We start from the raw sequence: 23,260 nt of genomic DNA, 5'->3' as shown, positions 1-23,260 counted from the left end.
GGCTGCTAAAGGGTAAAAGCCGTAGGATCAGCAGAATACAACCATGCACGGTGCATTTAGCAAGGCCGCCTGTATTGGCTTCTTCAATCATTTAGATGTCCATTAAAACCTTGTATCTTGAAATACTTGTCGGCTCCCTTGTGTACACGGCGGGCACCCAAGCAATGGCGTGTACAGGGTCATTATTACTCTCCACGTTGCTGGACATCGCTCAGTAAAACCCCCACATGGCCACTGGTCGTAAACTTTTTATAGCATTTGCTCACTCTGGTCCGGCCAGCCGTGTTGTGGTAAGTTGAATGTATTATCCCATTCAGGGCCAGATGCAGGGCCGGTGCTACCATAGAGCCATGCTGGGCATTTGCCCAGGGCCCCCGAGCTCTGTAGGGGCACCTAAATTAAAGATTGCAGAGGTCACAATATCTTCAAAGGAAACCCAAGGTGAGAGGGATAAGGAGGTAGACATAATAATTTCCATTTAAACAATACAGATTGCCTGGCTGCCCTGCTGATCCTCTGCCTCTTATAGCTTTAGCCATAGACCCTGAACAAGCATGCAGCAGATCAGGTGTTCTGACTGAAGTCTGACTGTATATGCTACATGCTTGTGTCAGGTGTATTATTCGATAATGCAGCCAGAAAGATCAGCAGGACAGCCAGGCAACTGGTATTGTTTAACAGGAAATAAATATGGCAGCCTCCCTATATCTCTCACTTTGGGTTCCATTTAATGTCAGAACAGTATAAAAGTGAAACTAAACTCCTCTCTGCTCTAAAAGATTATCCACAGCATGATAACCTTTATGGTGGGAAAAAAAAATCTTCATTACAATTGATGGGAATCATAAAAAAACCTGAATTTTTATTCGGTTTTACTATTACAGGCAGGATTGAAAGGGTTAAGCCTCAGTGTTTACTATATGGAGAGCTGCCTAGGCGCTCAAATCTACCAGCACTTTTAACAGCACTCATAGTCCAGGGCCCTAATTGTACAGTGTACATAGTACATGCATTGTACAGGAGCACAACGGGTAAGAGGCAGCCAAAGGTGTATAAAACTTCAAATCAAATCAAAGGTGGCTTACCTCAAAAATGACAATCTCATATAATAATGAAATGTATTAGCACAGGCAATGTGTTTCGTGGGTCTGACCCCACTTCGTCAGGCCAATTATAGAGCCAGCAGGGGAATCAGCCATAATAATCAGCCCCTCAGTTTTATACACCCGTGGAAGCCTCGCCGGCTGGAGGGGTACAGGTTGGCCTTTTTATGGTGTTACACACAGTGGAGGTCACCAATCTTTTTTTCTTCAAGAGAGGGTGACCATATCCAGTCCAGATTGGACACCGAAGTGGAGTCGGGTTATATGTCTCCACCTGCCTCAAGTGGTCGGTTGCCCGTCATGCAACACACCTTTGTGAGTAAATTCTCGTCTTACTTTAAATACCAAATTGTGTGACATATTGCTCTGTTTGGGCTCCCGTGGCCTCTGTGCTTCTTTGTTAAATAGAAACCGTAACCAAGAACTGAACTTCATCTCAATCAGTAGCTGATGCCCCCTTTCCCATGAGAAATCTATTCCTTTTCTCAAACGGATCATCAGGGGGCGCTGTATGGCTGATATTGTGGTGAAACCCCTCCCACAGTGTGATGTCAGGACCATGGTTCTGTGAGTTTCCTGTTTGTGAGCCTTGCTGCATTGTGGGAAATAGCTGTTTACAGCTGTTTCCAACTGCCAAAAAAGCAAGCAGCATCTCCTTCCACTGACAACACCTGCCAGCAGTAAAAATGTCACCATGTGGTAAATGTCAGAATGTAAATCAGGGAGAGGAAAGATTTTACAACGGGCAAACACTGACTAAATCATTTATACATAATTATTGTAAAAATGAAGCACTTTTTTTTATAACATTATTTTCACTGGAGTTCCTTTTTAAGGTGTCAAGGCACCGAACTACATCCACAAAACATGAAAAGTGGTAGAAAACACACTAGGGACTGTGTGGGACCCCTCTTACACCAGGGTTCCTTAGCCATCACTATGATCTCTTAAAAGGAAGCCCACATTTTTTTAAAGGATTCCAATGGTGGCCTTCAAAACAATTTGAACGATATTTTGATTGGCTGTTGTGGGTTACGGTGTAATTTAGTGTATTTTACACCTATTTCAGGAAACCGGGTTGGTCTCATTTATGTGCATATTCATGTAGACATAAGTATGTGTGTATAGCCTAACAAATATATGTATCTCAGCCTCTCGTATCAGACGAAAATCAATTTTCCATAACAGCGACAGGTACATTCATCTTTGTTGCACTGCCATAATTACAGCGGACGAAGATGAATTACATATATTGCGGTTACCATGGCGGTCGGCTGCAGAAGGCTGCGTTTAGCTGGGGGGATACGGGGTGGGGGGGAAGAGGGGTGGGGGGGGGGGGGGGAGAGGGAGAAAGAATAGTCACAGACTGGTACTTACTGAGCTCTGCAATACTTCCCACACGTGTGGCAAGCAAAGACTGCTCTATAGTCCTCAGTTCTGATTGGCTAAACATCTGCACATCACCTGGTTTATTGGGTCTTTGGTGCTCTCTATGGAGGTTCAAACTGTCTGGAAGGCAGAGGACTCCTGAAAATACAAAACCAAAAGAAATAAGAAATCTTTACTCTTAGCCTTACAAGAATATCAGGTCATCTGATTACGGACAAGGGCTGGAAGACCACGTAAAGTTCTGGGTGGAGGCCGGGAGTTTGACTCCTCCATTGGCTTCTGGTATCTCCTGAAGACTCTGAGGTGAGGTTCCTACACTTGGGTTTCTAGGCTGGAACTTTGTTAGAAGACGGAGAAGAGGAGACTCAAGTGCTTCATAGGTGAGTAGAGATGGTCAACCTGATGCCAAAAAAATCCAGCCGGCATGGAAATTGAACTCAACTTGTACACATCTTGGAACTGGGTCAATCAAGCTTGGCAGGAGGTACACTTGAATGTCCCAATTTTAAGATGCATACAATCCAGCAAGCCAGAAGGATTAGCATCTCATTGATGGTCTCTACTGGTGAGATGCGGATGTCAAGCAGGGAGATCTTTACGGAAGGTACTACCTTTCAAGGAGGAAGTAGGAGGACCATATATAGATCCTGAAGGGGAGGGGCAACACTGGGGTGGGGGGCATAAAAACACGGACAGCCTGAGAACTCCCCATAATTTTCTTCACAGTATGTTTGCAGAAGCTAGTCAACAACGAGGTTACAGAGGTCCAAAAACAACTAAAAGCAGAGTAACTGCAGATGATGAGCAAACTTGGAGACGGCACACCGATGGCTCAGCAACAACAAGCTGTATCAAAGCAAGCAAAGGTAAACAACATGTTTCGGGGGTTGCCCTTCCTCAGGTGAGAAAACATGCTAAGCACCTTCACTTGTTTCAATACAGCTTGTTATTGCTGGGCCACTGGTGTGCCACCTCCAAGTTTGTTCATTAGTACCGGAGTCTGGCTCCGGAGAACTGGTTCTGGTGTGGTGTGTGTGTAATCTCACTGATTAACTACAGAAGCTCTTTTTTCTTCTTCAAAATTTTCCTTGTTACATTTTTTTACGGAATGGGGAAGGAATAGATATTCTTCTGGGTTTTTGTTGCTGTTGGTGTCCTTGGTGGAGAGATTTCCTCTCCCGCAGACACCCAGGCCTGGCAACTAAAAATCCTCCTCTCTGGTAAACGTTCGCCACACGTTCCTAGGAATTTTAGTGGGCTGATTTATACAACTTTCTAAAGCACACTCAAAATTTGCCAGTTGAATGCCAAAAAAAGCTGGGAATGCTATTCATAAAGACTTGGGCCCTTACTCAGTTCACTTTTTTCTCCTAATTAATCATCTTTTGTTTAAAGGATATCTAAGGTGGAATGAAAAAGTTTGCTTTTACTTATCTGGGGCTTCTTCCAGCTCACATAGTCTTGCAGAACCCTCGCTATCCTCCTGGTCGCCTTTGTTGACTTGTTGTAAGGCCCGGTAAAGTCCGTAAGTTACACCAGCCCAAAGTTCAATGGACCTGACAGCGCATCAGCGATGGACCCACAAGACTATGGGGGGGGGGGGGGGGGCGGTGAAGATGGTGTGAAGGTGTGAAGATATCACCAAAGGATAAAACGTAGGAGAAAAAGTGAATTGCATTAGGCCCATAGTGTTTTGCATGTTTACTACAGTATAGCTATTGGCTATTCCAATCATCGTCGGGAGAGCTTGGGCTGGTCTTTGGTCTTCTGGTCCTTGGTCCATCTCTGAGCACCATTCATGGTCATTTTTCCATTCAGATGGCCAGATGTTCTCACTCTTTCTTATTGGTCAGCCAGGTCCTAATTTAGCCATCATTTCCTTATTTTCTGCTTTCTTGTTTGGCGATGCAAAACAGCTCTAATGAGGCTCTGAAGTTGCTATAAAGAAAGATCTAGATTGCAGGATCGCACACCTGTATCGCAAGGTACTGGATGGGACTAACTTGTTGGGGAACACTGCCCTAAACTGGACTAGCGCTGGATGGACTTGTAGTGCAGCCGGGGCGGATCTACCAAGAAGCCATCTGAATCATGTGATTCAGGCGGCAAAATCTAGGTGGCGGAGTTTGGAAAAGCAGTTTGGGCCACCTGACGCCTGCCTCCTCCCTGCCCTCCTGCCCGACTTCCTGGCACACACTACCCTCCTTATCCGTGCATCCCCGAATCACGCTGGCACCAGACCGGCCAATCACATCTGCCCGCCGCTCCTTTTGCTAACTGGTGCCGATGGTGTCAGGATGGGAGGCCACCTCCTACTCGCAAAACCATGATCAAGTGCAGTGATTGGCCCAATGGTGGTGCTGTGGTTCTGCCCCCAAGACCATTGGCACCAGTTAGAGAAAGGAGAAGCAGATGGCTGTGATTGGCTGGTCTGGTCCCACCTGATTGGTCACGTGCTAAACCTTACCCTCTGACTGGCCATGGTGCTCTCTTGCCGGTGATGGGTGGTGTATATGATATGAGGTATATATGATGGGAGGTATGTATGGGGAAAGGGGGGGGGGGGGTGATGCATCCTCCAAAGTTTGCTTTAGGGAGCAGAAAGTCTAGAACTGGTCCTAAGCGCAGCAAGAGAGTAAGTCTATCCCAGACAGAACCCGTTCACTCCTGCGGCTCGGCATTCTTTCCTTCACAATTTCAGAGTCACATTTTACCTCCTCAGCTCTTAGAAGATGTAAAGAAGCCAATGGATGATTCAAATCTCCAGTCTCCACCCTTATCCAAAATACTCAGTTTTTAAAACTTAACTTATGATATATATCTATGACTCTATTATAAAGTAACAAGCATGCAATGTTCTTACAAATGGCTTTAGTAATGGTTAATAAAACTTACTTAGGTTAGTAAAACTTACTTAAACTTAACTTAATTAAAAGTTACTTAACAGTATTAATGTACTTATCTTAACTGAATGTGCTTAACATAACTTAAAGGACCTGTCGCGAAAATCTTAAAATTTTAAATACATGTAAAAACATTAAAAATAAGAAGTACGTTTCTTCCAGAGTAAAATGAGCCATAAATTACTTTTCTCCTATGTTGCTGTCACTTACAGTAAGTAGACGAAATCTGATATTACCAACAGATTTTGGACTAGCCCATCTTCTCATAGGGGGGTTCTCAGGGTTTTCTTTATTTTTAAAAGCACTTAGTGAATGGCAGTTGCTCTGTCCAACTGCCAAAGAAGTGTGCAGCAAGCAGGGAGGCTGGCCATCATCTTTGTATAAATCTTTTTCAGGGAGTGTCTTTATAAAGAATAAAGGCCATGCTGAGAAACCCCTATGGAGAGATGGACTAGTCCAAAACCTGTCGGTAATGTCAGATTTCTAATACTTACTGTAAGTGACAGCAACATAGGAGAAAAGTAATTTATGGCTCATTTTACTCTGGAAGAAATGAACTTCTTTATATGTGTTTTAAAACTGAAGATTTTCGCGACAGTTCCTCCTTAAAAACAAGGCTAAGATCAACAATGTAATGTGCTTGTATTACTGATTTTGCGTGTGTTGTAAAATACCAGCTTATTGCTGCCACTGTTTACATCAAGAACAAGAATCATCAGCAGTCTGTGCTTAGTGATCACAGGTGTTATCAGCACTTTAGCAGAGGGATGCTATGGTAATGAGTAGGTATGGACAATGAGATGCTTGCATGCAAATTTAATGCAAATGATATACAGCTCAGAATTGGTCCAATCCAAATTGGCAGGGAGCGCAAATTCAAGCTACATGCATATCTCATTGACTATCTCTAAGAAGTACAGATAATCAATGTACAGTTTCACAAACATATCACCAAAGCACACGTTGCAGATAGTCTGCTATGATTATAGGCGCAAAGTAACAGATTGTAGGGAGGTAGAAGGGATCAGCACACACTGCAGCTAGTTTACTATCAGCATAGGCGCAGAGGAAAAGGTTATAGGAATATATCAGGTATTGGCACACTGCAACTAGTTTACTATCAGTATAGGCACCTCTCTGACACTGTGACTGTCCCCTACCCACTGTTTACACCTCTCTGACACTGGGGCTGTCCCCGCCCCTGCTTAAACCTCTCTGACACTGCAGCTGTCTCCTACCCAGCTTATGCCTCTCTGACACTGTGGCTGTCTCGTCCCCTGCTTACATCTCTTTGGCACTGCAGCTGTCCCCTCCCCAGCTTACATCTCTCTGACACTGCAGCTGTCCCCTCCCCTGCTTACACCTCTGACACTGCAGCTGTCCCCTCCCCTGCTTACACCTCTCTGACACTGCAGCTGTCCCCTCCCCTGCTTACACCTCTTTGACACCGTGGTTGTTTTCGCCCTTGCTTACATCTCACGGACACTGTAGCTGTCCCCTCCCCTGCTTACACCTGTCTGACACTGTAGCAATCCCCTCCCCTGCTTACACCTCTCTGACACTGTAGCTATCCCCTCCCCTGCTTACACCTCTCTGACACTGTAGCTATCCCCTCCCCTGCTTACACCTCTCTGACACAGTAGCTATCCCCTCTCCTGCTTACTCCTCTCTGACACTGTAGCTATCCACTCCCCTGCTTACACATCTCTGACACTGTAGCTATCCCCTCCCCTGCTTACTCCTCTTATACTGTGGCTGTCCTTTCCCCTGCTTACACCTCTCTTTAACTGCTATGTATAAAGCACAGGTGGGGTTTCATGTAAAACTTGCCACTACAACCAACCCTTAGCCCCTTAGCTACGCCACTGCCTGCAAGGCATATTTCCACAGGGACAGACTATCATCTTTTCCACAAGCTCATTTTGTACTCCACCCTTTCAGTGTACGCAGCCCAATCAAATAGCCCCTCCCACAGAGCCTGCAGTAAACTCATTCAGATGAATTGCTTTCAGTCACATGACCACATAATTAAAACTCACCCCAAACACAGAAACGTACATATATGTAGTCTACTTACTAAGATATCAAATAATAAAACTTGAAATGAGCTTTAAATGCATACCCAAAGATAAGGCAAATACTGTCTTTTGCAGAGCTAAATCCTTTTTTTTTTTTTTTTTAATTAAATGGCTTTCAGGTTTTTTTCTGTACAATTTTCCCAGTGGAAATCCCTTTCAGCATTAAACACAACTCCTTCTGCTTAATTATATAGAAACAATTTCTTCTGACGCTAACTCATACCGTTACTTCGCAACAAGAGAATCGGCCATAAAGAGAGGGTAATTAGGATCTGTTCTAAAAATGGAATCATCTCCTTTTTGCGTAATTCCTGGGGAAATATCATAAGATTCTACAGAGAAACTCAGACAAAATCCTTCTTATTACAGTCATCTGAGCCACACTGACGTTAGATGCTCTGTCGGGGGTTTATTTTTATCGACCTTACCTCACTTCCTGCTGCCTCAACAGCACAGGAAGTAAGGTCAAATTTTATGGGAGGGCGGGGTACAGACAGCAAGAAACACCTAACAGAGGTCTCATCTCTGATCACGCTATAATTATGCCAATATAAGTGGTGATCGGAACACATTTCGAGCTGATTCTACCCTGGAAAGGCTACACTGCATGAGACCTTTACAAGAACCCGCTACTCCAAATTCAGATTGGCCATGCTGCAGCTCCTCCCACTATCCTGCCATATTTGAACAGAAATGTGACAGAGTGTTGCATGGGAACGACTACCCCCAAGATCCCTCAAAATACATCTCAAATTCCGTATCTCCAGCTTCCTCTCATGATTAGGCCAGGCTTCTCGCATCTCATTCCTACCTACAGGAGACGCCTGGAGTCAGCAAAACCGACCACTAAGTCCATCAAGGTCTGGTCAGATGAGGCAAAACTGAAACTACAAGCCTGCTTTGAATGCACCGACTGGAAGTCCCTGGAAGCGCCAAACTTGGATGAATGGGCAGACAATGTTGCCTCATACATCAGTTTCTGTGAGGACTCTTGTGTACCAACAAAATCCTTCAAGCTGTACCCGAACAACAAGCCATGGTTCACCAACAAGCTACGGCAGCTGTGGAGGCGCAAGGAGGCTGCGCACAAGTCCGGCAACCGAGAGGACTACAGAAGGTCAAGAAATGACCTCAATCGGGAGCTGAGAGCTGCCAAAAAAGAGTATGCTGATAGAGTGGAACACAACCTGCGCTCAAACAACCCACGTGCTGTATGGAAGGGGCTGAAGGCTGCCACTAACTACAAACCCCACCCCCAGCATGCAACACCCAGCCCGACACTAGCAGATGAACTCAGCAGATTCTACTGCAGATTCGAGAACCAGGGGGGATCGGAAGGGAACCCGGCACAAGCTACCCCACCTCTGTGCCTGGCAGACAACAACCTGAGCCAGCCTTCTCCCTCAGTGGTGAGCGAAGCCGAGGTCCTGCACCTCTTATCAACACTGAATACCAGGAAAGCTCCCAGACCCGACGAAGTGTCCCCTACCTGCCTGAAAATCTGCTGTCGGCAACTAGCTCCCACCCTCTTCGCCATCTTCACCAAGTCCCTAGAGGAAGGCAAGGTCCCCACATGCTTTAAGAGGTCTACCATCACACCTGTCCCTAAGAAACAAGGGGTCTCCGAGCTCAACAACTTTAGGCCCGTGGCCCTGACGTCCGTCATCATGAAAACCATGGAGCGTGCAGTCCTAGCCCACCTCAAGCTCTCCACTTCACCCCTCCTAGACCCCTACCAGTTTGCCTACAGGGAAACAGGTCCACCGATGATGCAATCAATATCTGCTTGGAGCTCACCAACAACCATCTTGACGGGCCGGACACGTATGTTAGAATACTCCTCCTGGACTTCAGTTCGGCCTTTAACACCATCTGCCCACACATTCTCCAACGGGACCTTGCTGCACTTGGAGTACACCCAAGCCTACAGCTGTGGATATCAGACTTTCTCACCAACAGGTCCCAAGTCGTCAGACTGGGCGATATCCACTCTCAAGCAGCGATCACGAACACAGGAGCTCCTCAAGGCTGCGTACTGTCACCACTGCTGTTCTCCCTCTACACGAACAACTGCAGGTCCGAGGCAGACTCTGTAAAGGTCATCAAGTTCGCCGATGACACCACTATCATTGGCCTTGTCACCAAGGACAATGTCCAGGAGTACCGTCAGCAGGTGGAGAGAATCTGCAACTGGAGCAAGGAGAACAGGCTGGTGCTTAACACTGCAAAAACAGTTGAGCTAATCATCGACTTCAGGAAGTCTGCTCCCCCCCCGCCCCCATCTATATTGACGGCACTGAGGTAGCCAGAGTGCCATGCGCCCGGCTTCTGGGTACTACGATCTCCAGTGATCTCAGCTGGAAGCCCAACATCACTGCCACCCAACGGAAAGCCCAGCAGAGACTTTTCTTCCTCCGCCAGCTGAAAAAGTTCGGCATGACCCAAGAAATCCTAACCAGCTTCTACTCCGCCACCATTGAGTCAATTCTCTGCTCCTCTATCTTGGTCTGGTATGCTGGGGCCACTGCCAGCGACAAGCACAAACTTCAGAGGGTCATTAGGTCAGCGGAGAGGATCGTTGGGTGCCCCCTCCCCTCTCTTGCCCTGCTACATAACAACAGACTGAAATCCAGGGCTCTAAGGATTGCCAATGACCCCTCACACCCAGGCCACCGCTACTTCAGCCTGCTGCCATTGGGACGGAGGCTTCGGGCCATCTCCACAAAGACCACGAGACACAGGAACTCTTTCCTCCCCTCGGCGGTCAGCCTCCTAAATTCCCTCCACATACTACCAACAATGAAAGCCCCGACGAGCTGCGGGCGGTCTGTGCCATGGCGGATCAGTCAACCGCACCAACCAGCCCACTAGACTAACTGTCAGACACCTCGGTGTCACACTGGGGACTGTGATATGTGGGGATGTTTAGGGCAATGCAATATAAGGTATAGGGCAATGCAATGTATAGTGCAATGCAAGGTATAGCGGTATGTAATGTGATGTAATGTAATGCTAACTCACGCTAATTGATGCCTCTACGGCTCGTTGCTATCTATCTATGTCTCTATCTATGTCTTCTTTTTCTGAGCTAGATATATTGTGCCAAAAACAATTCCGGGCATGACCCAGTCATGCTTGCCGAAATAAAGATTTCTGATTCTGAAGATGGAATTGGTCATTATTATTTGAGTTTTCCACAACAAAAAATGTAGACCAGCCTTGTCACTCCAACCAAGTCTGTAAACCCAGGTATAACCGGCAGCAGTGTAGAAAAAAAGCGGAAGAACTCGAAGAGGATGAACATTTTGCCTAGTGTCTCTTCAATCAAGACAGAAGACTGCAATCCAAAAGAAGGGCGCCAGACTGCAATCACCACAAGAAGAAGCTCCAATCTGGCAACGTATCAAGATGGGGGTTCGGAAATAGGAACCCCATAACTTACAGAAAATAAAATACTGCCATGTTGACGGTCAAAAGAGCTGGTGATTAGAGTCTGCCAGGTGGATAGGACTGAAAATAAACACCTAACTCCATCCTCCGTATAACAAGAGACTGGAGTGCAACCAAACACATTTTCTGGCAAAGATGAACCAGACTAATGTGACATAAAAGGGGGGCCACACCCACCAGCTATAAAAGAAGCGGGAATTAGCGTTCACAGAGGCACTCGCTTTGAAGTACAGCTCTACAATTCATTCCAACTATAAAAGTAAAACTACATTCTCTTGATCCATTATTAGGTAGGATTATTTGGCTTTTATTTTCTAGGTATGGATTTTTTGTTTTGGGAGATTTCATGTCACTTATTCCTTCTTTAATAAAAATGTGGTTTGTCAAAGCACTGAAATGTATTTATTTTTTTCTACATTGTTACTACCACATCAATCAGCAACATCCTAAACAGGACAAAGACAAATATCTCACAAACACAGAAAGCCAAAGAAACTCCAAGATAAGCAAATATCCTCAGATCAGCAGGATCCATTAAAGCGGACCCAAACAAAACATTTTTTTAACTCAAAATATGTAGTTGCACCACTCTGACACATACAAAGATAAATAAACACTCCTTCAAGCCTATGAGCATTTCAGTGCATGCTTTTCACCCTTCTCTTTCCATAACTAGGGTTATACAGGTGGCAGCCATTACTTCTGAATGTGGTAGGAGGTTTTAGATCATGGGTGTGTTTGTCATCAGCTACCCTCCTTTACATGTGTGTCCTCTATGTGAAATCTCACACAAGCTGAGATCACCTCCCCTGTGACATCATCAGTAGCAGCCTGTGTTTTGTTTTTGTTTTTTATCTCCTCCACCAGTTTGCTGGATTCTGCCCCGGCAATATGAAAGGAAGGGAGGGGTTCCTCCAATAAATGTAAAATATTTTATATTTGTCATCATGCACCTGAAAAAAAAAATGGACCAAAATAAAAACAGGAGGCACAAACAACAACAAAACATTTGAAAAAGGCTTTTCTCCTATAGGACCCAAAGCGCATACGTTTGTCTCAGTATATCGTCATGTGTACAGGGGGGGGGGGGGGGGGGGGGGGGGGGGGGGGGGGGGGGGGGGGGATTTATGTGATCATAAATGCCTGACTTAACAGGTGGTTTTCAGTTTGTCCAGGGTTGGAGCTGTCTTGATTAACCTCCCCGGCGTTCTATTGAGATCGCCAGGGAGGCTGCGGGAGGGTTTTTTTTTAATGAAAAAAAAACTATTTCATGCAGCCAACTGAAAGTTGGCTGCATGAAAGCCCACTAGAGGGCGCTCCGGAGGCGTTCTTCCGATCGCCTCCGGCGCCCAGAATAAACAAGGAAGGCCGCAATGAGCGGCCTTCCTTGTTTTGCTTAGATCGTCGCCATAGCGACGAGCGGAGTGACGTCATGGACGTCAGCCGACGTCCTGACGTCAGCCGCCTCCGATCCAGCCCTTAGCGCTGGCCGGAACTTTTTGTTCCGGCTGCGCAGGGCTCAGGCGGCTAGGGGGGCCCTCTTTCGCCGCTGCTCGCGGCGAATCGCCGCAGAGCGGCGGCGATCAGGCAGCACACGCGGCTGGCAAAGTGCCGGCTGCGTGTGCTGCACTTTATTTGAAGAAAATCGGCCCAGCAGGGCCTGAGCGGCAGCCTCCGGCGGTGATGGACGAGCTGAGCTCGTCCATACCGCTCAGGAGGTTAAAGAAAACCTGAACTGAAAATTAAAAGTCAAAATAAGCATACACAAGTCATACTTACCTTCCATGTAGTCTACTCCTCAGTGTCTTTCTCCTGTCCCGCGGCCTGTTTGTTCACTGTGATCAAGGGAATTTTCCGTCCTCCGTTTTGCAAATGGCCATTACCCATAACAGCTTTCTGGTCAGCACACAGTTAAACTGTAACATCGCCCACTTGAGCCATAGGGAAACATGAACATTACCTGGTACATCAGTTTTCCTCTCAGCTATAACTGACAGCAACTGATATTTTACTGACAGCAACTGATATATTTCAGATCTGACAAAATATTGTCAGAACTGGAAGGGATCATTGTCAGAAGAAAATGGTGAGCTTCTGAGAGGAACTGATGGCAAGGTAACTATGTAATGTTCATTTGAAGTTACCTCATGTGTTTATTTTAAATAATTTGACTCAGTACAGGTTCTCTTTAAGTTTGGCAAGATATTCCACAGGCTAGGGGCAGCATGACAGAAAGCTCTGGCTCCAAATGTTTTTAGATGAACTCTGCGGGTGGTCAAACCATAGTAATAACTCAAATTGACCATCCTACAAAACAAAAACATGCCCAAATAAAAAAAAAATAATAATAACAATACTACATCTAAATAATAATACTACATCTACTTGTTTATTTATGAATTTCATCATTTCATTAGCTTTTTTTCTTGTTTTTTATTAGTATGCACTTTATAGGATGACCTTTGAAGCACTCTACCTGAGGAAGTCTGCGTACGATCACGAAACATGGCTCTGGCTGCTTTCAATAAAAATCCTCTCAACACTCTCGGGGGTTTCCACGTCAGGAAGCAAGTCTTTGAATTTCCCCCACTCCTTTTTAATGTTTTAATGATGTTATTTTTTTCCTAAGGTGCCTCCTACTCCACAGTTTACAGTTTAAAGGAATGTTTTAATTAAAGGCCTATAAAATATTGTGCCAAAAGCCCTAAAAAAACGGCTATACTTTTAGACCTAATATCGGCATATAACAGTTAACAGGTAAAAACACACAAAGAAAACAGTAACATGATGGAACAAGCTGCCTCTCCTATGAACAGAGATAATGATACGCTATGTGCCCACTAACCTACAAAATAAATCTTGACGCCTCTGTTAATCGAGGCTTGCTGGAAGAAATCCACTGTATTTTTTCTTATTCTTAATAGTATGGGGGTTTGAATGATGGCAAACATGATGCATTATGGTGTTAAAAAAGCTGCCGCCTCCTCAATGCTCGTATCGTATCTTCCAAGAAGAATTCCGCAACAGACGGTGTGACACTAGCGCTTCCAAGAACCAGGGGCTTGCTGATTTCTTAGAAAATTAATTCATGGCCGGCCCCACCTAGACAAGGAATATAGCTCAGACCCAAGGGACGGATCTGCTGAGGCATCGGCAAGAATCTCAATAAGATGCAAATCATTTACAGCTTCTATGCAAATTTAAAGGACACCTAAAGTAAAGCTGAGTACACACGTACGATAACGATCGTTCGAAAACGAATGATAACGACAATCGGACCGATAATCGTGCGCTCCAAATTTTCCAACTATCGTTTTTTGGGACGATAACGACCGTTATCGTTCAATCCGGCCGATCCAACCCGGCGGATTTTTTCGAAAGATAATCGTTCAATCGTTGCAGTGTGTACAAAGATCGTCCGATAATGATTATCTGTGGAGTAGTACGCATGTTCTTATTGCCTGTCATAATGTAACTTCGGTTTGCGCACGCATTTTTTTATCGTTCGTCGTTCAGTACTTCATACTTATATCGTTCACGTGTGTACACAATCGTTCATTACAAAAGATCTTTTCGGTCTAATTTGAATATCGTGTAAACGTCACGAATAGTTCGTAACGAACGATCTTTATCGGACGTGTATACGAACCATTAGAAGGAAATGGAGGCTGCCATATTTATTTCCTTTTAACTACTACATGACCGCTTCACGCCGATGGGTGTGACCGCGGCGGCAGCCCCTGGACTGCCTAACGCTGATTGGCATAGAGTCCTGGGGCTGCAGTTTGCAGGAGATCGCGCACAGACTGTTTGTGCATCTCCTGCTCGGGGGGCGGAGCTCCGCCCCGCCTTCAGTCTCCGAGCGGCGATCGCCACTCGGGAGACTGTTAGACGGCGTACTCTGCAGCAGCGCTGCACTGGGGACAGCCGTGTGACACGGCTCTCCCCCTGGGGGACAAGAGAGCGATTGGCTCTCATAGGCAGAAGCCTACGACAGCCGATCGCCAGGATTGGCCGGCTGGGGGGAGGGAGGGGTTTGGGAAACAAACAAAAAAATAGTAAAAAATAATAGAAAAATAAAGAGATAAATATTTATTAAAAAAAAAACAAAAAAACCTGGGGGGGGGGGGGGGGCGATCAGACCCCACCAACAGAAAGCTCTGTTGGTGGGGGGAAGAGGGGGGGGGGGGAAGTCACTCGTGTGCTGAGTTGTGCGGCCACGCAGCTTGGCCTTAAAGCTGCAGTGGCCATTTTAGTAAAAATGTGCCTGGTCTTTAGGGGGGTTTAACACTGCGGTCCGCAAGTGGTTAAACAATACCAGTTGCCTGGCAGTCCTGCTGGTCTATTTGGCTGCAGTAGTGGCTGAATCACAACAGAAACAAGCATGCAGCTAATGCAGTCACCCTTCAGTCAGACATCTGCTGCATGCTTGTTCAGGGTCTATGGCTAAAAGTATTAGAAGCAGAAGATCAGCAGGACAGCCAGGCAATGTGCATGGCAGCCTCGATATCCCTCTCACTTCAGTTGTTCTTTAAAGCGGACCTGAACTCAGAACTTCCTTTCTGCTCTAAAAGATAAGCAACAGCATAATAATCTTTAAAGAAAATAACATTTATTTGTTACAGCTGATACAAATCCTAAAAAAAAAAAATCTGCAATGTCTCCTTCCAGCTTTCATGGAAGCAAACATACTGTTAGCATTCTGTGCTTTCAAGTGAGCTTATTTGCCATCTCTGCCGTGGCAGTCATGTGACACAGGGGAGAGATCAGATTAAAACTTGTGATTAGACACAGAAGAGGGGGAATTAAACAGGCTAAACTCTCTAAATACATACAGGGGGCATGTATCTATGTTTTCCTTCTGTCCTGTGCAAGAGTTCAGCTCCAATTTAAAGCGGACCTGAACTCAGAACTTCCTCTCTGCTCTAAAAGATAAGCAACAGCATAATAACATTTAAAGAAAAACATGTCTTTGTTACAGGTGATACAAATCCTGCAGTAATTCTGCAGTGTGTCTACTTCCTACTACACAGCTGAGGGATCAAGTTACAACTTATGAATAGTCACAGATGAGGGGGAATTAGACAGTCTCAACTCTCTAAATACATACAGAGTGCATTTCTCTCTGTTTCCTTCTGTCCTGTGCAAGAGTTCAGCTCCACTTTAAATGCTCCCAGGGATGGAGGTGTCCTGATTGGGTGTAGCAGGGAGTTCCAGAGCGTAGGGGAAGCATGACAGAAGGCTCTGTCTCTGAAGGTTTTGAGGCGGACTCTGGGGGTGGTCAAGTTATTAGAACCTTTTGATCTAAGATTGTGTGTGTATGTGTGTGGGGGGGGGGGGGGGGTGTGGGGGGGGGGGGGCTGATGCAGTTGCCACAAGTCCTTCAGGTATTTAGGACCCAGATTGTGCAAGGATTTGAACAGAAGACTTGGCCCAGGATTTGTGTAATGCTCTCAATAAAGTTTTAGTGAGTCCGTCTAACTATCGCTCTACCACAGGGCTGGATATACCATAAGGCACCGTAGGCATGTGCCTACAGGCGCCTGATGATAGAAATGCATCTCACTCTCCTCCCCCAGTGTCTCCCTCCCTCCTTCCCTATGCAGAGTGCTGATGAGAGTGTAAATGAGAGGTTACTCACCCAGCTCTCTGCATTCCACTGACCAGATCTCCCTTCAGTCAGGGACACCTCTAGCTACTTGATACTGAGGTATCTCCAGCTACCTAATACTTGGGGGCACCTCTAGTTACTTATTATTGAGGAAACTTCTAGCTACCTAATACTAAGAGGCACCTGTAGCTACTGATGATGGGCAAGGGAAGTAAGGGAGGAGTGACAGCTGGGCCAGCCAGCACACTTGCGGTGCAGTTCGGCGGGGTTTGTAGGTTCAGGAGGACAAAGCCTAGGGTGCCAGGACATCTGTGCCTATAGGCTCCTGTGAGGTAAATCCAGGCCTGCTCTACCGTCACCAAACTTTTTGGGATTTTAGCACAAGGCTCATTTCCTTGGAGTTAGAGGATCGGCCATCAGGACAGCAACACAACAGAGAGCTTTATCTTCATCAGGCAGAAGGACAGAACTCAGAGGAAGCCCATTGTACTCGCGGCTGTCAGGGATAAGACCGTACCAGCCGAACTCCTCCTGCCTCTGCAGAACGCACCCGGCTGCATCTGGCAGGGAATGAGTAAGAGTTCATTAAGATTAGCGGAAAGCCTGCTGTCCTGCAGGAGAAAACCTCATCCATTAGCACCAGCAGAGGATGGGCGGCAATCCACGTATTAAAAGCAGGTAAGCGGACAGCCACGCCCCCAGCAGAATGCGCTGTATTGTAGTGCGGGCCGTCATGAGATAGACGCCTCTAATAAAGTACGCTCGTCCTATGAGGATTAATTCCAGTTCTGAAGATTCTCTCTCCGGATTCCTGCCAGATTACCAGCACACATGCTCCTTTTGTGTAGTCGGGAAAAACGATGAGACGGGATTAATGAATAAATAAAGAAAAAAAGTCTTAGGGTGGCGCTGAGTAAAGGAAGTTCTCATTTTACATCTGCTGAATTCGGAATCTGTAATAAATCCATACGCCGGTTCAAACAATTTTATTTTTTTAAGTACACCAATTTTTAAAGTGGACCAGAGACGAAGCACCCTCATGTATTTTACCATATATATCAGTGGGAACTTTAGAGAAAACACCTACCCTGCTCTCTGTTACATCCTTCACTGCTCAGCTTGCTTCTAATCAGCCCTGATAGAATCCCCGACTGAGCATTCAGTCTGGCTTTGCTCAGTAATCATTATACCTGAGTCATAGCAGAGCCACAAGGGGGCAGGCTTGGGCTTGAAAAGACATCACAAAAGACAGACTCAGCTATAATAATTCCTGAGTAAAGCCAGACTGAATGCTCAGTCGGGGATTTTATCAGGGCTGATTAGAAGCAGGCTGTGCAGTGCAGAATGAAACAGAGAGCAGGGTAGGTGTTTTCTCTGATGTCCCCACTGATATATATGGTAAAATACATGAGGGTGCTTCGTCTCTGGTTCCCTTTAAAGAAAACCTGAAGCGAAAATAAACGTATGAGATAATGAATGGCATGTGTAGTACAGCTAAGAAATAGGACATTAGTAGCAAAGAAAAGTCTCATGTTGATTTGTGGGTCAGGAAGAGCTAAACAACTTCAGTTGTTATCTATGCAAAAGTATTAGCGTAGCTAAGGAGCTGTGGGCCCCAGTGCAAGTTTTACATTGCCCGCCCCCCCAAGCACTCTATACATAACAATTGATACGGCACATTAAAACCTGCCAATGGCAACTACAGTGTCAGAGGTGCAAGAAGGGGATGGGGAGCAGCTTGTTACTGATTACCCCCAAGCACTCTATACATAGCAATCCCTGCCAATGGCAACTACAGTGTCAGAGGAGCAAGAAGGGGATGGGGAGCAGCTTGTTAATGATTACCCCCAAGCACTCTATACATAGCAATCCCTGCCAATGGCAACTACAGTGTCAGAGGTGCAAGAAGGGGATGGGGAGCAGCTTGTTACTGATTACCCCCAAGCACTCTATACATAGCAATCCCTGCCAATGGCAACTACAGTGTCAGAGGTGCAAGAAGGGGATGGGGAGCAGCTTGTTACTGATTACCCCCCAAGCACTCTATACATAGCAATCCCTGCCAATGGCAACTAAAGTGTCAGAGGTGCAAGAAGGGGATGGGGAGCAGCTTGTTACTGATTACCCCCCAAGCACTCTATACATAGCAATCCCTGCCAATGGCAACTACAGTGTCAGAGGTGCAAGAAGGGGATGGGGAGCAGCTTGTTACTGATTACCCCCAAGCACTTTATACATAGCAATCCCTGCCAATGGCAACTACAGTGTCAGAGGTGCAAGAAGGGGATGGGGAGCAGCTTGTTACTGATTACCCCCAAGCACTCTATACATAGCAATCCCTGCCAATGGCAACTACAGTGTCAGAGGTGCAAGAAGGGGATGGGGAGCATCTTGTTAATGATTACCCCCAAGCACTCTATACATAGCAATCCCTGCCAATGGCAACTACAGTGTCAGAGGTGCAAGAAGGGGATGGGGAGCAGCTTGTTACTGATTACCCCCAAGCACTCTATACATAGCAATCCCTGCCAATGGCAACTACAGTGTCAGAGGTGCAAGAAGGGGATGGGGAACAGCTTGTTACTGATTACCCCCAAGCACACTATACATAGCAATCCCTGCCAATGGCAACTACAGTGTCCGAAGTGCAAGAAGGGGATGGGGAGCAGCTTGTTAATGATTACCCCCAAGCACTCTATACATAGCAATCCCTGCCAATGGCAACTACAGTGTCAGAGGTGCAAGAAGGGGATGGGGAGCAGCTTGTTACTGATTACCCCCAAGCACTCTATACATAGCAATCCCTGCCAATGGCAACTCCAGTGTCAGAGGTACAAGAAGGGGATGGGGAGCAGCTTGTTAATGATTACCACTATTCAAAGTATATGCAGAAGTGATTATTACCAGCACAGGACCAATAGAGAGCTAATACTGTGGTTGAGGGAGGGCCATAATGGACTCCTCTGGTCCAAGGGCCCCAGTGCAGTTGAGACCTCTGCTCCCCCTATTGCTACGCCACTGGAAGATAGTGTCATATTGCAACAGGATCTGGATAGGATGGCTATATGGGCACATACATGGCAGATGAAATTCAATGTTGACAAATGTAAGGTCATGCATTTTGGTCGTACCAATGGTCTAGCACCATACAAAATAAATGGGATACAGTTGGGGACATCAAACTTGGAGAAGGACTTAGGAGTACTCATCGACAACAAGTTAAATAATCGTACTCAATGCCAAGCAGCTGCAGCTAAAGCTAACAAAATTTTGGGATGCATTAAAAGGGAAATAAAAAAACTCGAGATTCTAGAATAATATTGCCCCTGTTTAACTTTCTAGTAAGGCCACATCTGGAATATGGAATTCAGTTCTGGGCACCACATTACAAAAAAGATATTGCAGTTTTAGAGCAGGTGCAGAGACGAGCTACAAAATTGATACGTGGGATGGAAGGTCTCACTAAGGGCTGGTGCACACCGAGCGGCTTTTTGGGCGTTTTCAGATCCGCTTGCGGCTGCGGATCTGCTTGGTCAATGTATCTCAATGGGGTGGTGCACACCAGAGCGGGGGGCGTTTTGCAGAAACGAAAAATGCCTGGGTGAGGCATTTTTTGGATTGCGGGTGCGTTTCTGCCTCAATGTTAAGTATAGGAAAAACGCAAACCGCTCTGAAAAACGGCACTTTAGAGCGGTTTTGCAGGCGTTTTTGTTACAGAAGCTGTTCAGTAACAGCTTTACTGTAACAATATATGAAATCTACTATACTGAAAACCGCAGCAGCAATCCGCAAAACGCTAGCAAAACGCCATAGAAAAATAAAAAAAAGCGTTTAAAAATCTGCTAGCATTTTGCGGATCTGCTAGCGGGTTTTGGTGTGCACCAGCCCTTACCAAGAAAGGTTAGATAAACTGGGTTTATTTAGTCTAGAGAAAAGATGCCTTGGAGGGGATCTCATTAACATGTATAAATACATCAGAGGGCAATATAATAGCTTGGCGGATGAGCTTTTTGTCCCTAGGCCTTCACAAAGGACTAGAGGACATGATCTGCGCATGGAGGAAAAACGTTTTAGCCATTTATTTAGGAAAGCGTTCTTTACAGTAAGAGTGATTAAGATGTGGAATGCATTGCCACAGGAAGTCGTTATGGCAAACTCTATACCTGCATTTAATGGGGGCTTAGATGCTTTCCTTGCGTTGAAAGACATCCATGGCTACAATTACTAGGTAATGCCTAATGATGTTGATCCAGGAATTTTATCTGATTGCCATCTGGAGTCGGGAAGGAATTTTTCCCTTTTGGGGCTAATTGGACCATGCCTTGTAAGGGTTTTTTCGCCTTCCTCTGGATCAGCAGGGATATGTGAGGGAGCAGGCTGGTGTTGTACTTTGTACTGGTTGAACTCGATGGACGTATGTCTTTTTTCAACCAAAATAACTATGTAACTATGTAACTGTTCAAAAGAGCTACTCTGAGCTATTCCGCCCACTAGATAGAATACAGTCTTGTTTTCTGAAGCACCTACACAGCCAAGAAACAGTGAGGGTCCTTTTCCACTAGCGGCGATTGCGATGCTGAATCGCAAACCGCTAGTGATTTTAAAATCGCTACAATTTGTATTTTAACATAGGAATCGCGGTAGGTAATTTCCACTACCGCGATTCGTTTTTTACTCAAACGCGATCGCGCAGCGGAGCGATTTTTGCAGTGATTTTGCTATGAAGTCCAGTGCATAGCAAAATCGCGATCGCAAATGGCAGGAAAATTTGTTACTTTGCTGAATCACAATCTCTAGCGTTTAGCGCGAACGTTAGCATTTGCTAGTGGAAAAGGGCCCTGAGAGACAGCTTGAGATAAGGTTTTACTGCAGGAGAGTTCAAAGGGTCATTAGCTCTGCTGTTTTATAGCTTAAAGACAGAGTGTGGTTTCTAAGCTGCAAATATTAGAGAATGATGTAATGCAATGCAGAAAAAAAAGCTATAGAACTGAAAACAAAAATATGAGATTCTTTTCTTTGCTACTAATGTTCTATTTTTTAGCTGTACTACACATACAGTTCATTATCTCATAATCTTTTTTTTTGCTTAAAGAGGAACTCCAGTGAAAATAATGTAATAAAAAAATGCTTCATTTATACAATAATTATTTATAAATGATTTAGTCAGTGTTAGCCCATTGTAAAATCTTCTAAATCCCTGATTTACATTCTGACATTTATTACATGGTGACATTTTTACTGCTGGCAGGTGATGTAGCTGCTGCATGCTTTTTTGGCAGTTGGAAACAGCTGTAAACAGCTATTTCCCACAATGCAACAAGATTCATAGACAGGAAACTGCCAGGAATACCATGGTCCTCAGAGTTTCTTGTGGGAGGGGTTTCACCACAATATCAGCCATACAGCGCCCCCTGATGGTCTGTTTGTGAAAAGGAATAGAGTTCTCATGTAAAAGGGGGTATCAGCTACTGATTGGGATAAAGTTCAATTCTTGGTCGGAGTTTCTCTTTAAGGTTTGCTTTAAATGTGTGAAGCAGGTGAACTGATGTATAAAACTGGGTTAAAATCAGATAAAAAGAAGGAGAAGAGGTGGCTTACCTCAATATGGACAATTTCATAAGACAATGAGATTTATTTAGCACAGGCAACGCGTTTCGCGGGTCTGACCCCACTTCCTCAGGCCAAAGTGCCAATAGGAATAGTAGCCAGAGTAATGAGTGCCTGGCCTTGGCATCTGGTATAGTATTCTCCTCTCCGCCACAGCCCTTGTCAGCCACCCCTCTCTTCCAGAGCCACCCATACCACGTAACATGCGCGCTGGTATAGTTCAGGGTGTGGAGCCCCACACTGTCTGGGCTACAAACTCTGCCTATACCCCAGGGGAGAAGGGGGACAGCGATTCTGTCTATTTTCTATATTATTACTATGGGACTGAAAAATCGTCATCATCATCGGAATTTAAGAGACCGGTCCGGACAGCATGGGTAATGAATTCCACACAAAGTTCTGAATTACTAATTGGAATTCAGAATTCTAGCAGATTAGGAATTCAGCAACTCTGACCATTCCTACTCGTGAACTCATCGAGATCTGGAACTCTATTAAGAGTCACTGAGATTTGGTGCTCTACAGAAAGTAACTCTGCTCTATAGACATTCACTAAGATTTGGTGCTCTATAAGGAGCCACTGAGATTTTGTGCTTTGCAAAGAGTCACTGAGATTTTGTGCTTTGCAGAGAGTCACTGAGATTTTGTACTTTACAGAGAGTCACTGAGATTTGGTGCTCTGCAGAGTCACGAGATTTGGTGCTCTGCAAAGAGTCACTGAGATTTGTTGCTCTGCAGAGAGTCACTGAGATTTGTTGCTCTGCAGAGAGTCACTGAGATTTGGTGCTCTGCAGAGTCACTGAGATTTGGTGCTCTGTAGAGAGTCACTGAGATTTGGGCCTCTGCAGAGAGTCACTGGGCCAGATTTATCAAAGCATTACTGACAGTTTTTTCTTCTTAAACTGTTCTAACCAGCAGGGGAACTGTTCTGCATGATAATAAGAAACCTCTCAAATCCTATGTAATAGCGGCAGTTTAGCGTGGATTTCTAGAGCTGCACTGCAGTTAAAAAAAGTGTAAAGCCACCCCTAAACTGCTGCAGATTAAAAAGTGCTTAATAGCAGTTCTACAGATAGTGCTGTAGTGCAGGCTAGACATGATTAGTGAAGTGCTCCTCCT

At 45.4% G+C, this 23,260-nt stretch overlaps 1 protein-coding gene across 2 annotated transcripts in view; it reads right to left on the bottom strand.

Moving 5' to 3' along the window:
• The window catches only part of ABTB3 (ankyrin repeat and BTB domain containing 3), a 349,230-nt gene that overhangs the window by 140,336 nt on the left and 185,634 nt on the right, over nucleotides 1-23,260 (bottom strand). The window contains exon 2 of one of the 2 annotated variants that reach the window (XM_068278352.1): nucleotides 2,481-2,630. The exons of the other annotated variant lie outside the window; for it this stretch is intronic. Coding sequence (XP_068134453.1) covers nucleotides 2,481-2,630 — 150 coding nt within the window. The remainder of the gene's footprint in view (nucleotides 1-2,480; nucleotides 2,631-23,260) is intronic. 2 annotated transcript variants of the gene reach the window in all.

This window comes from Hyperolius riggenbachi, chromosome 3 (genome assembly GCF_040937935.1).
Source record: "Hyperolius riggenbachi isolate aHypRig1 chromosome 3, aHypRig1.pri, whole genome shotgun sequence".
Classification (NCBI taxonomy): domain Eukaryota; kingdom Metazoa; phylum Chordata; class Amphibia; order Anura; family Hyperoliidae; genus Hyperolius; species Hyperolius riggenbachi.
Note: the sequence above shows the minus strand (reverse complement) of the source record. Positions and strands in the feature narration are given on the sequence as shown.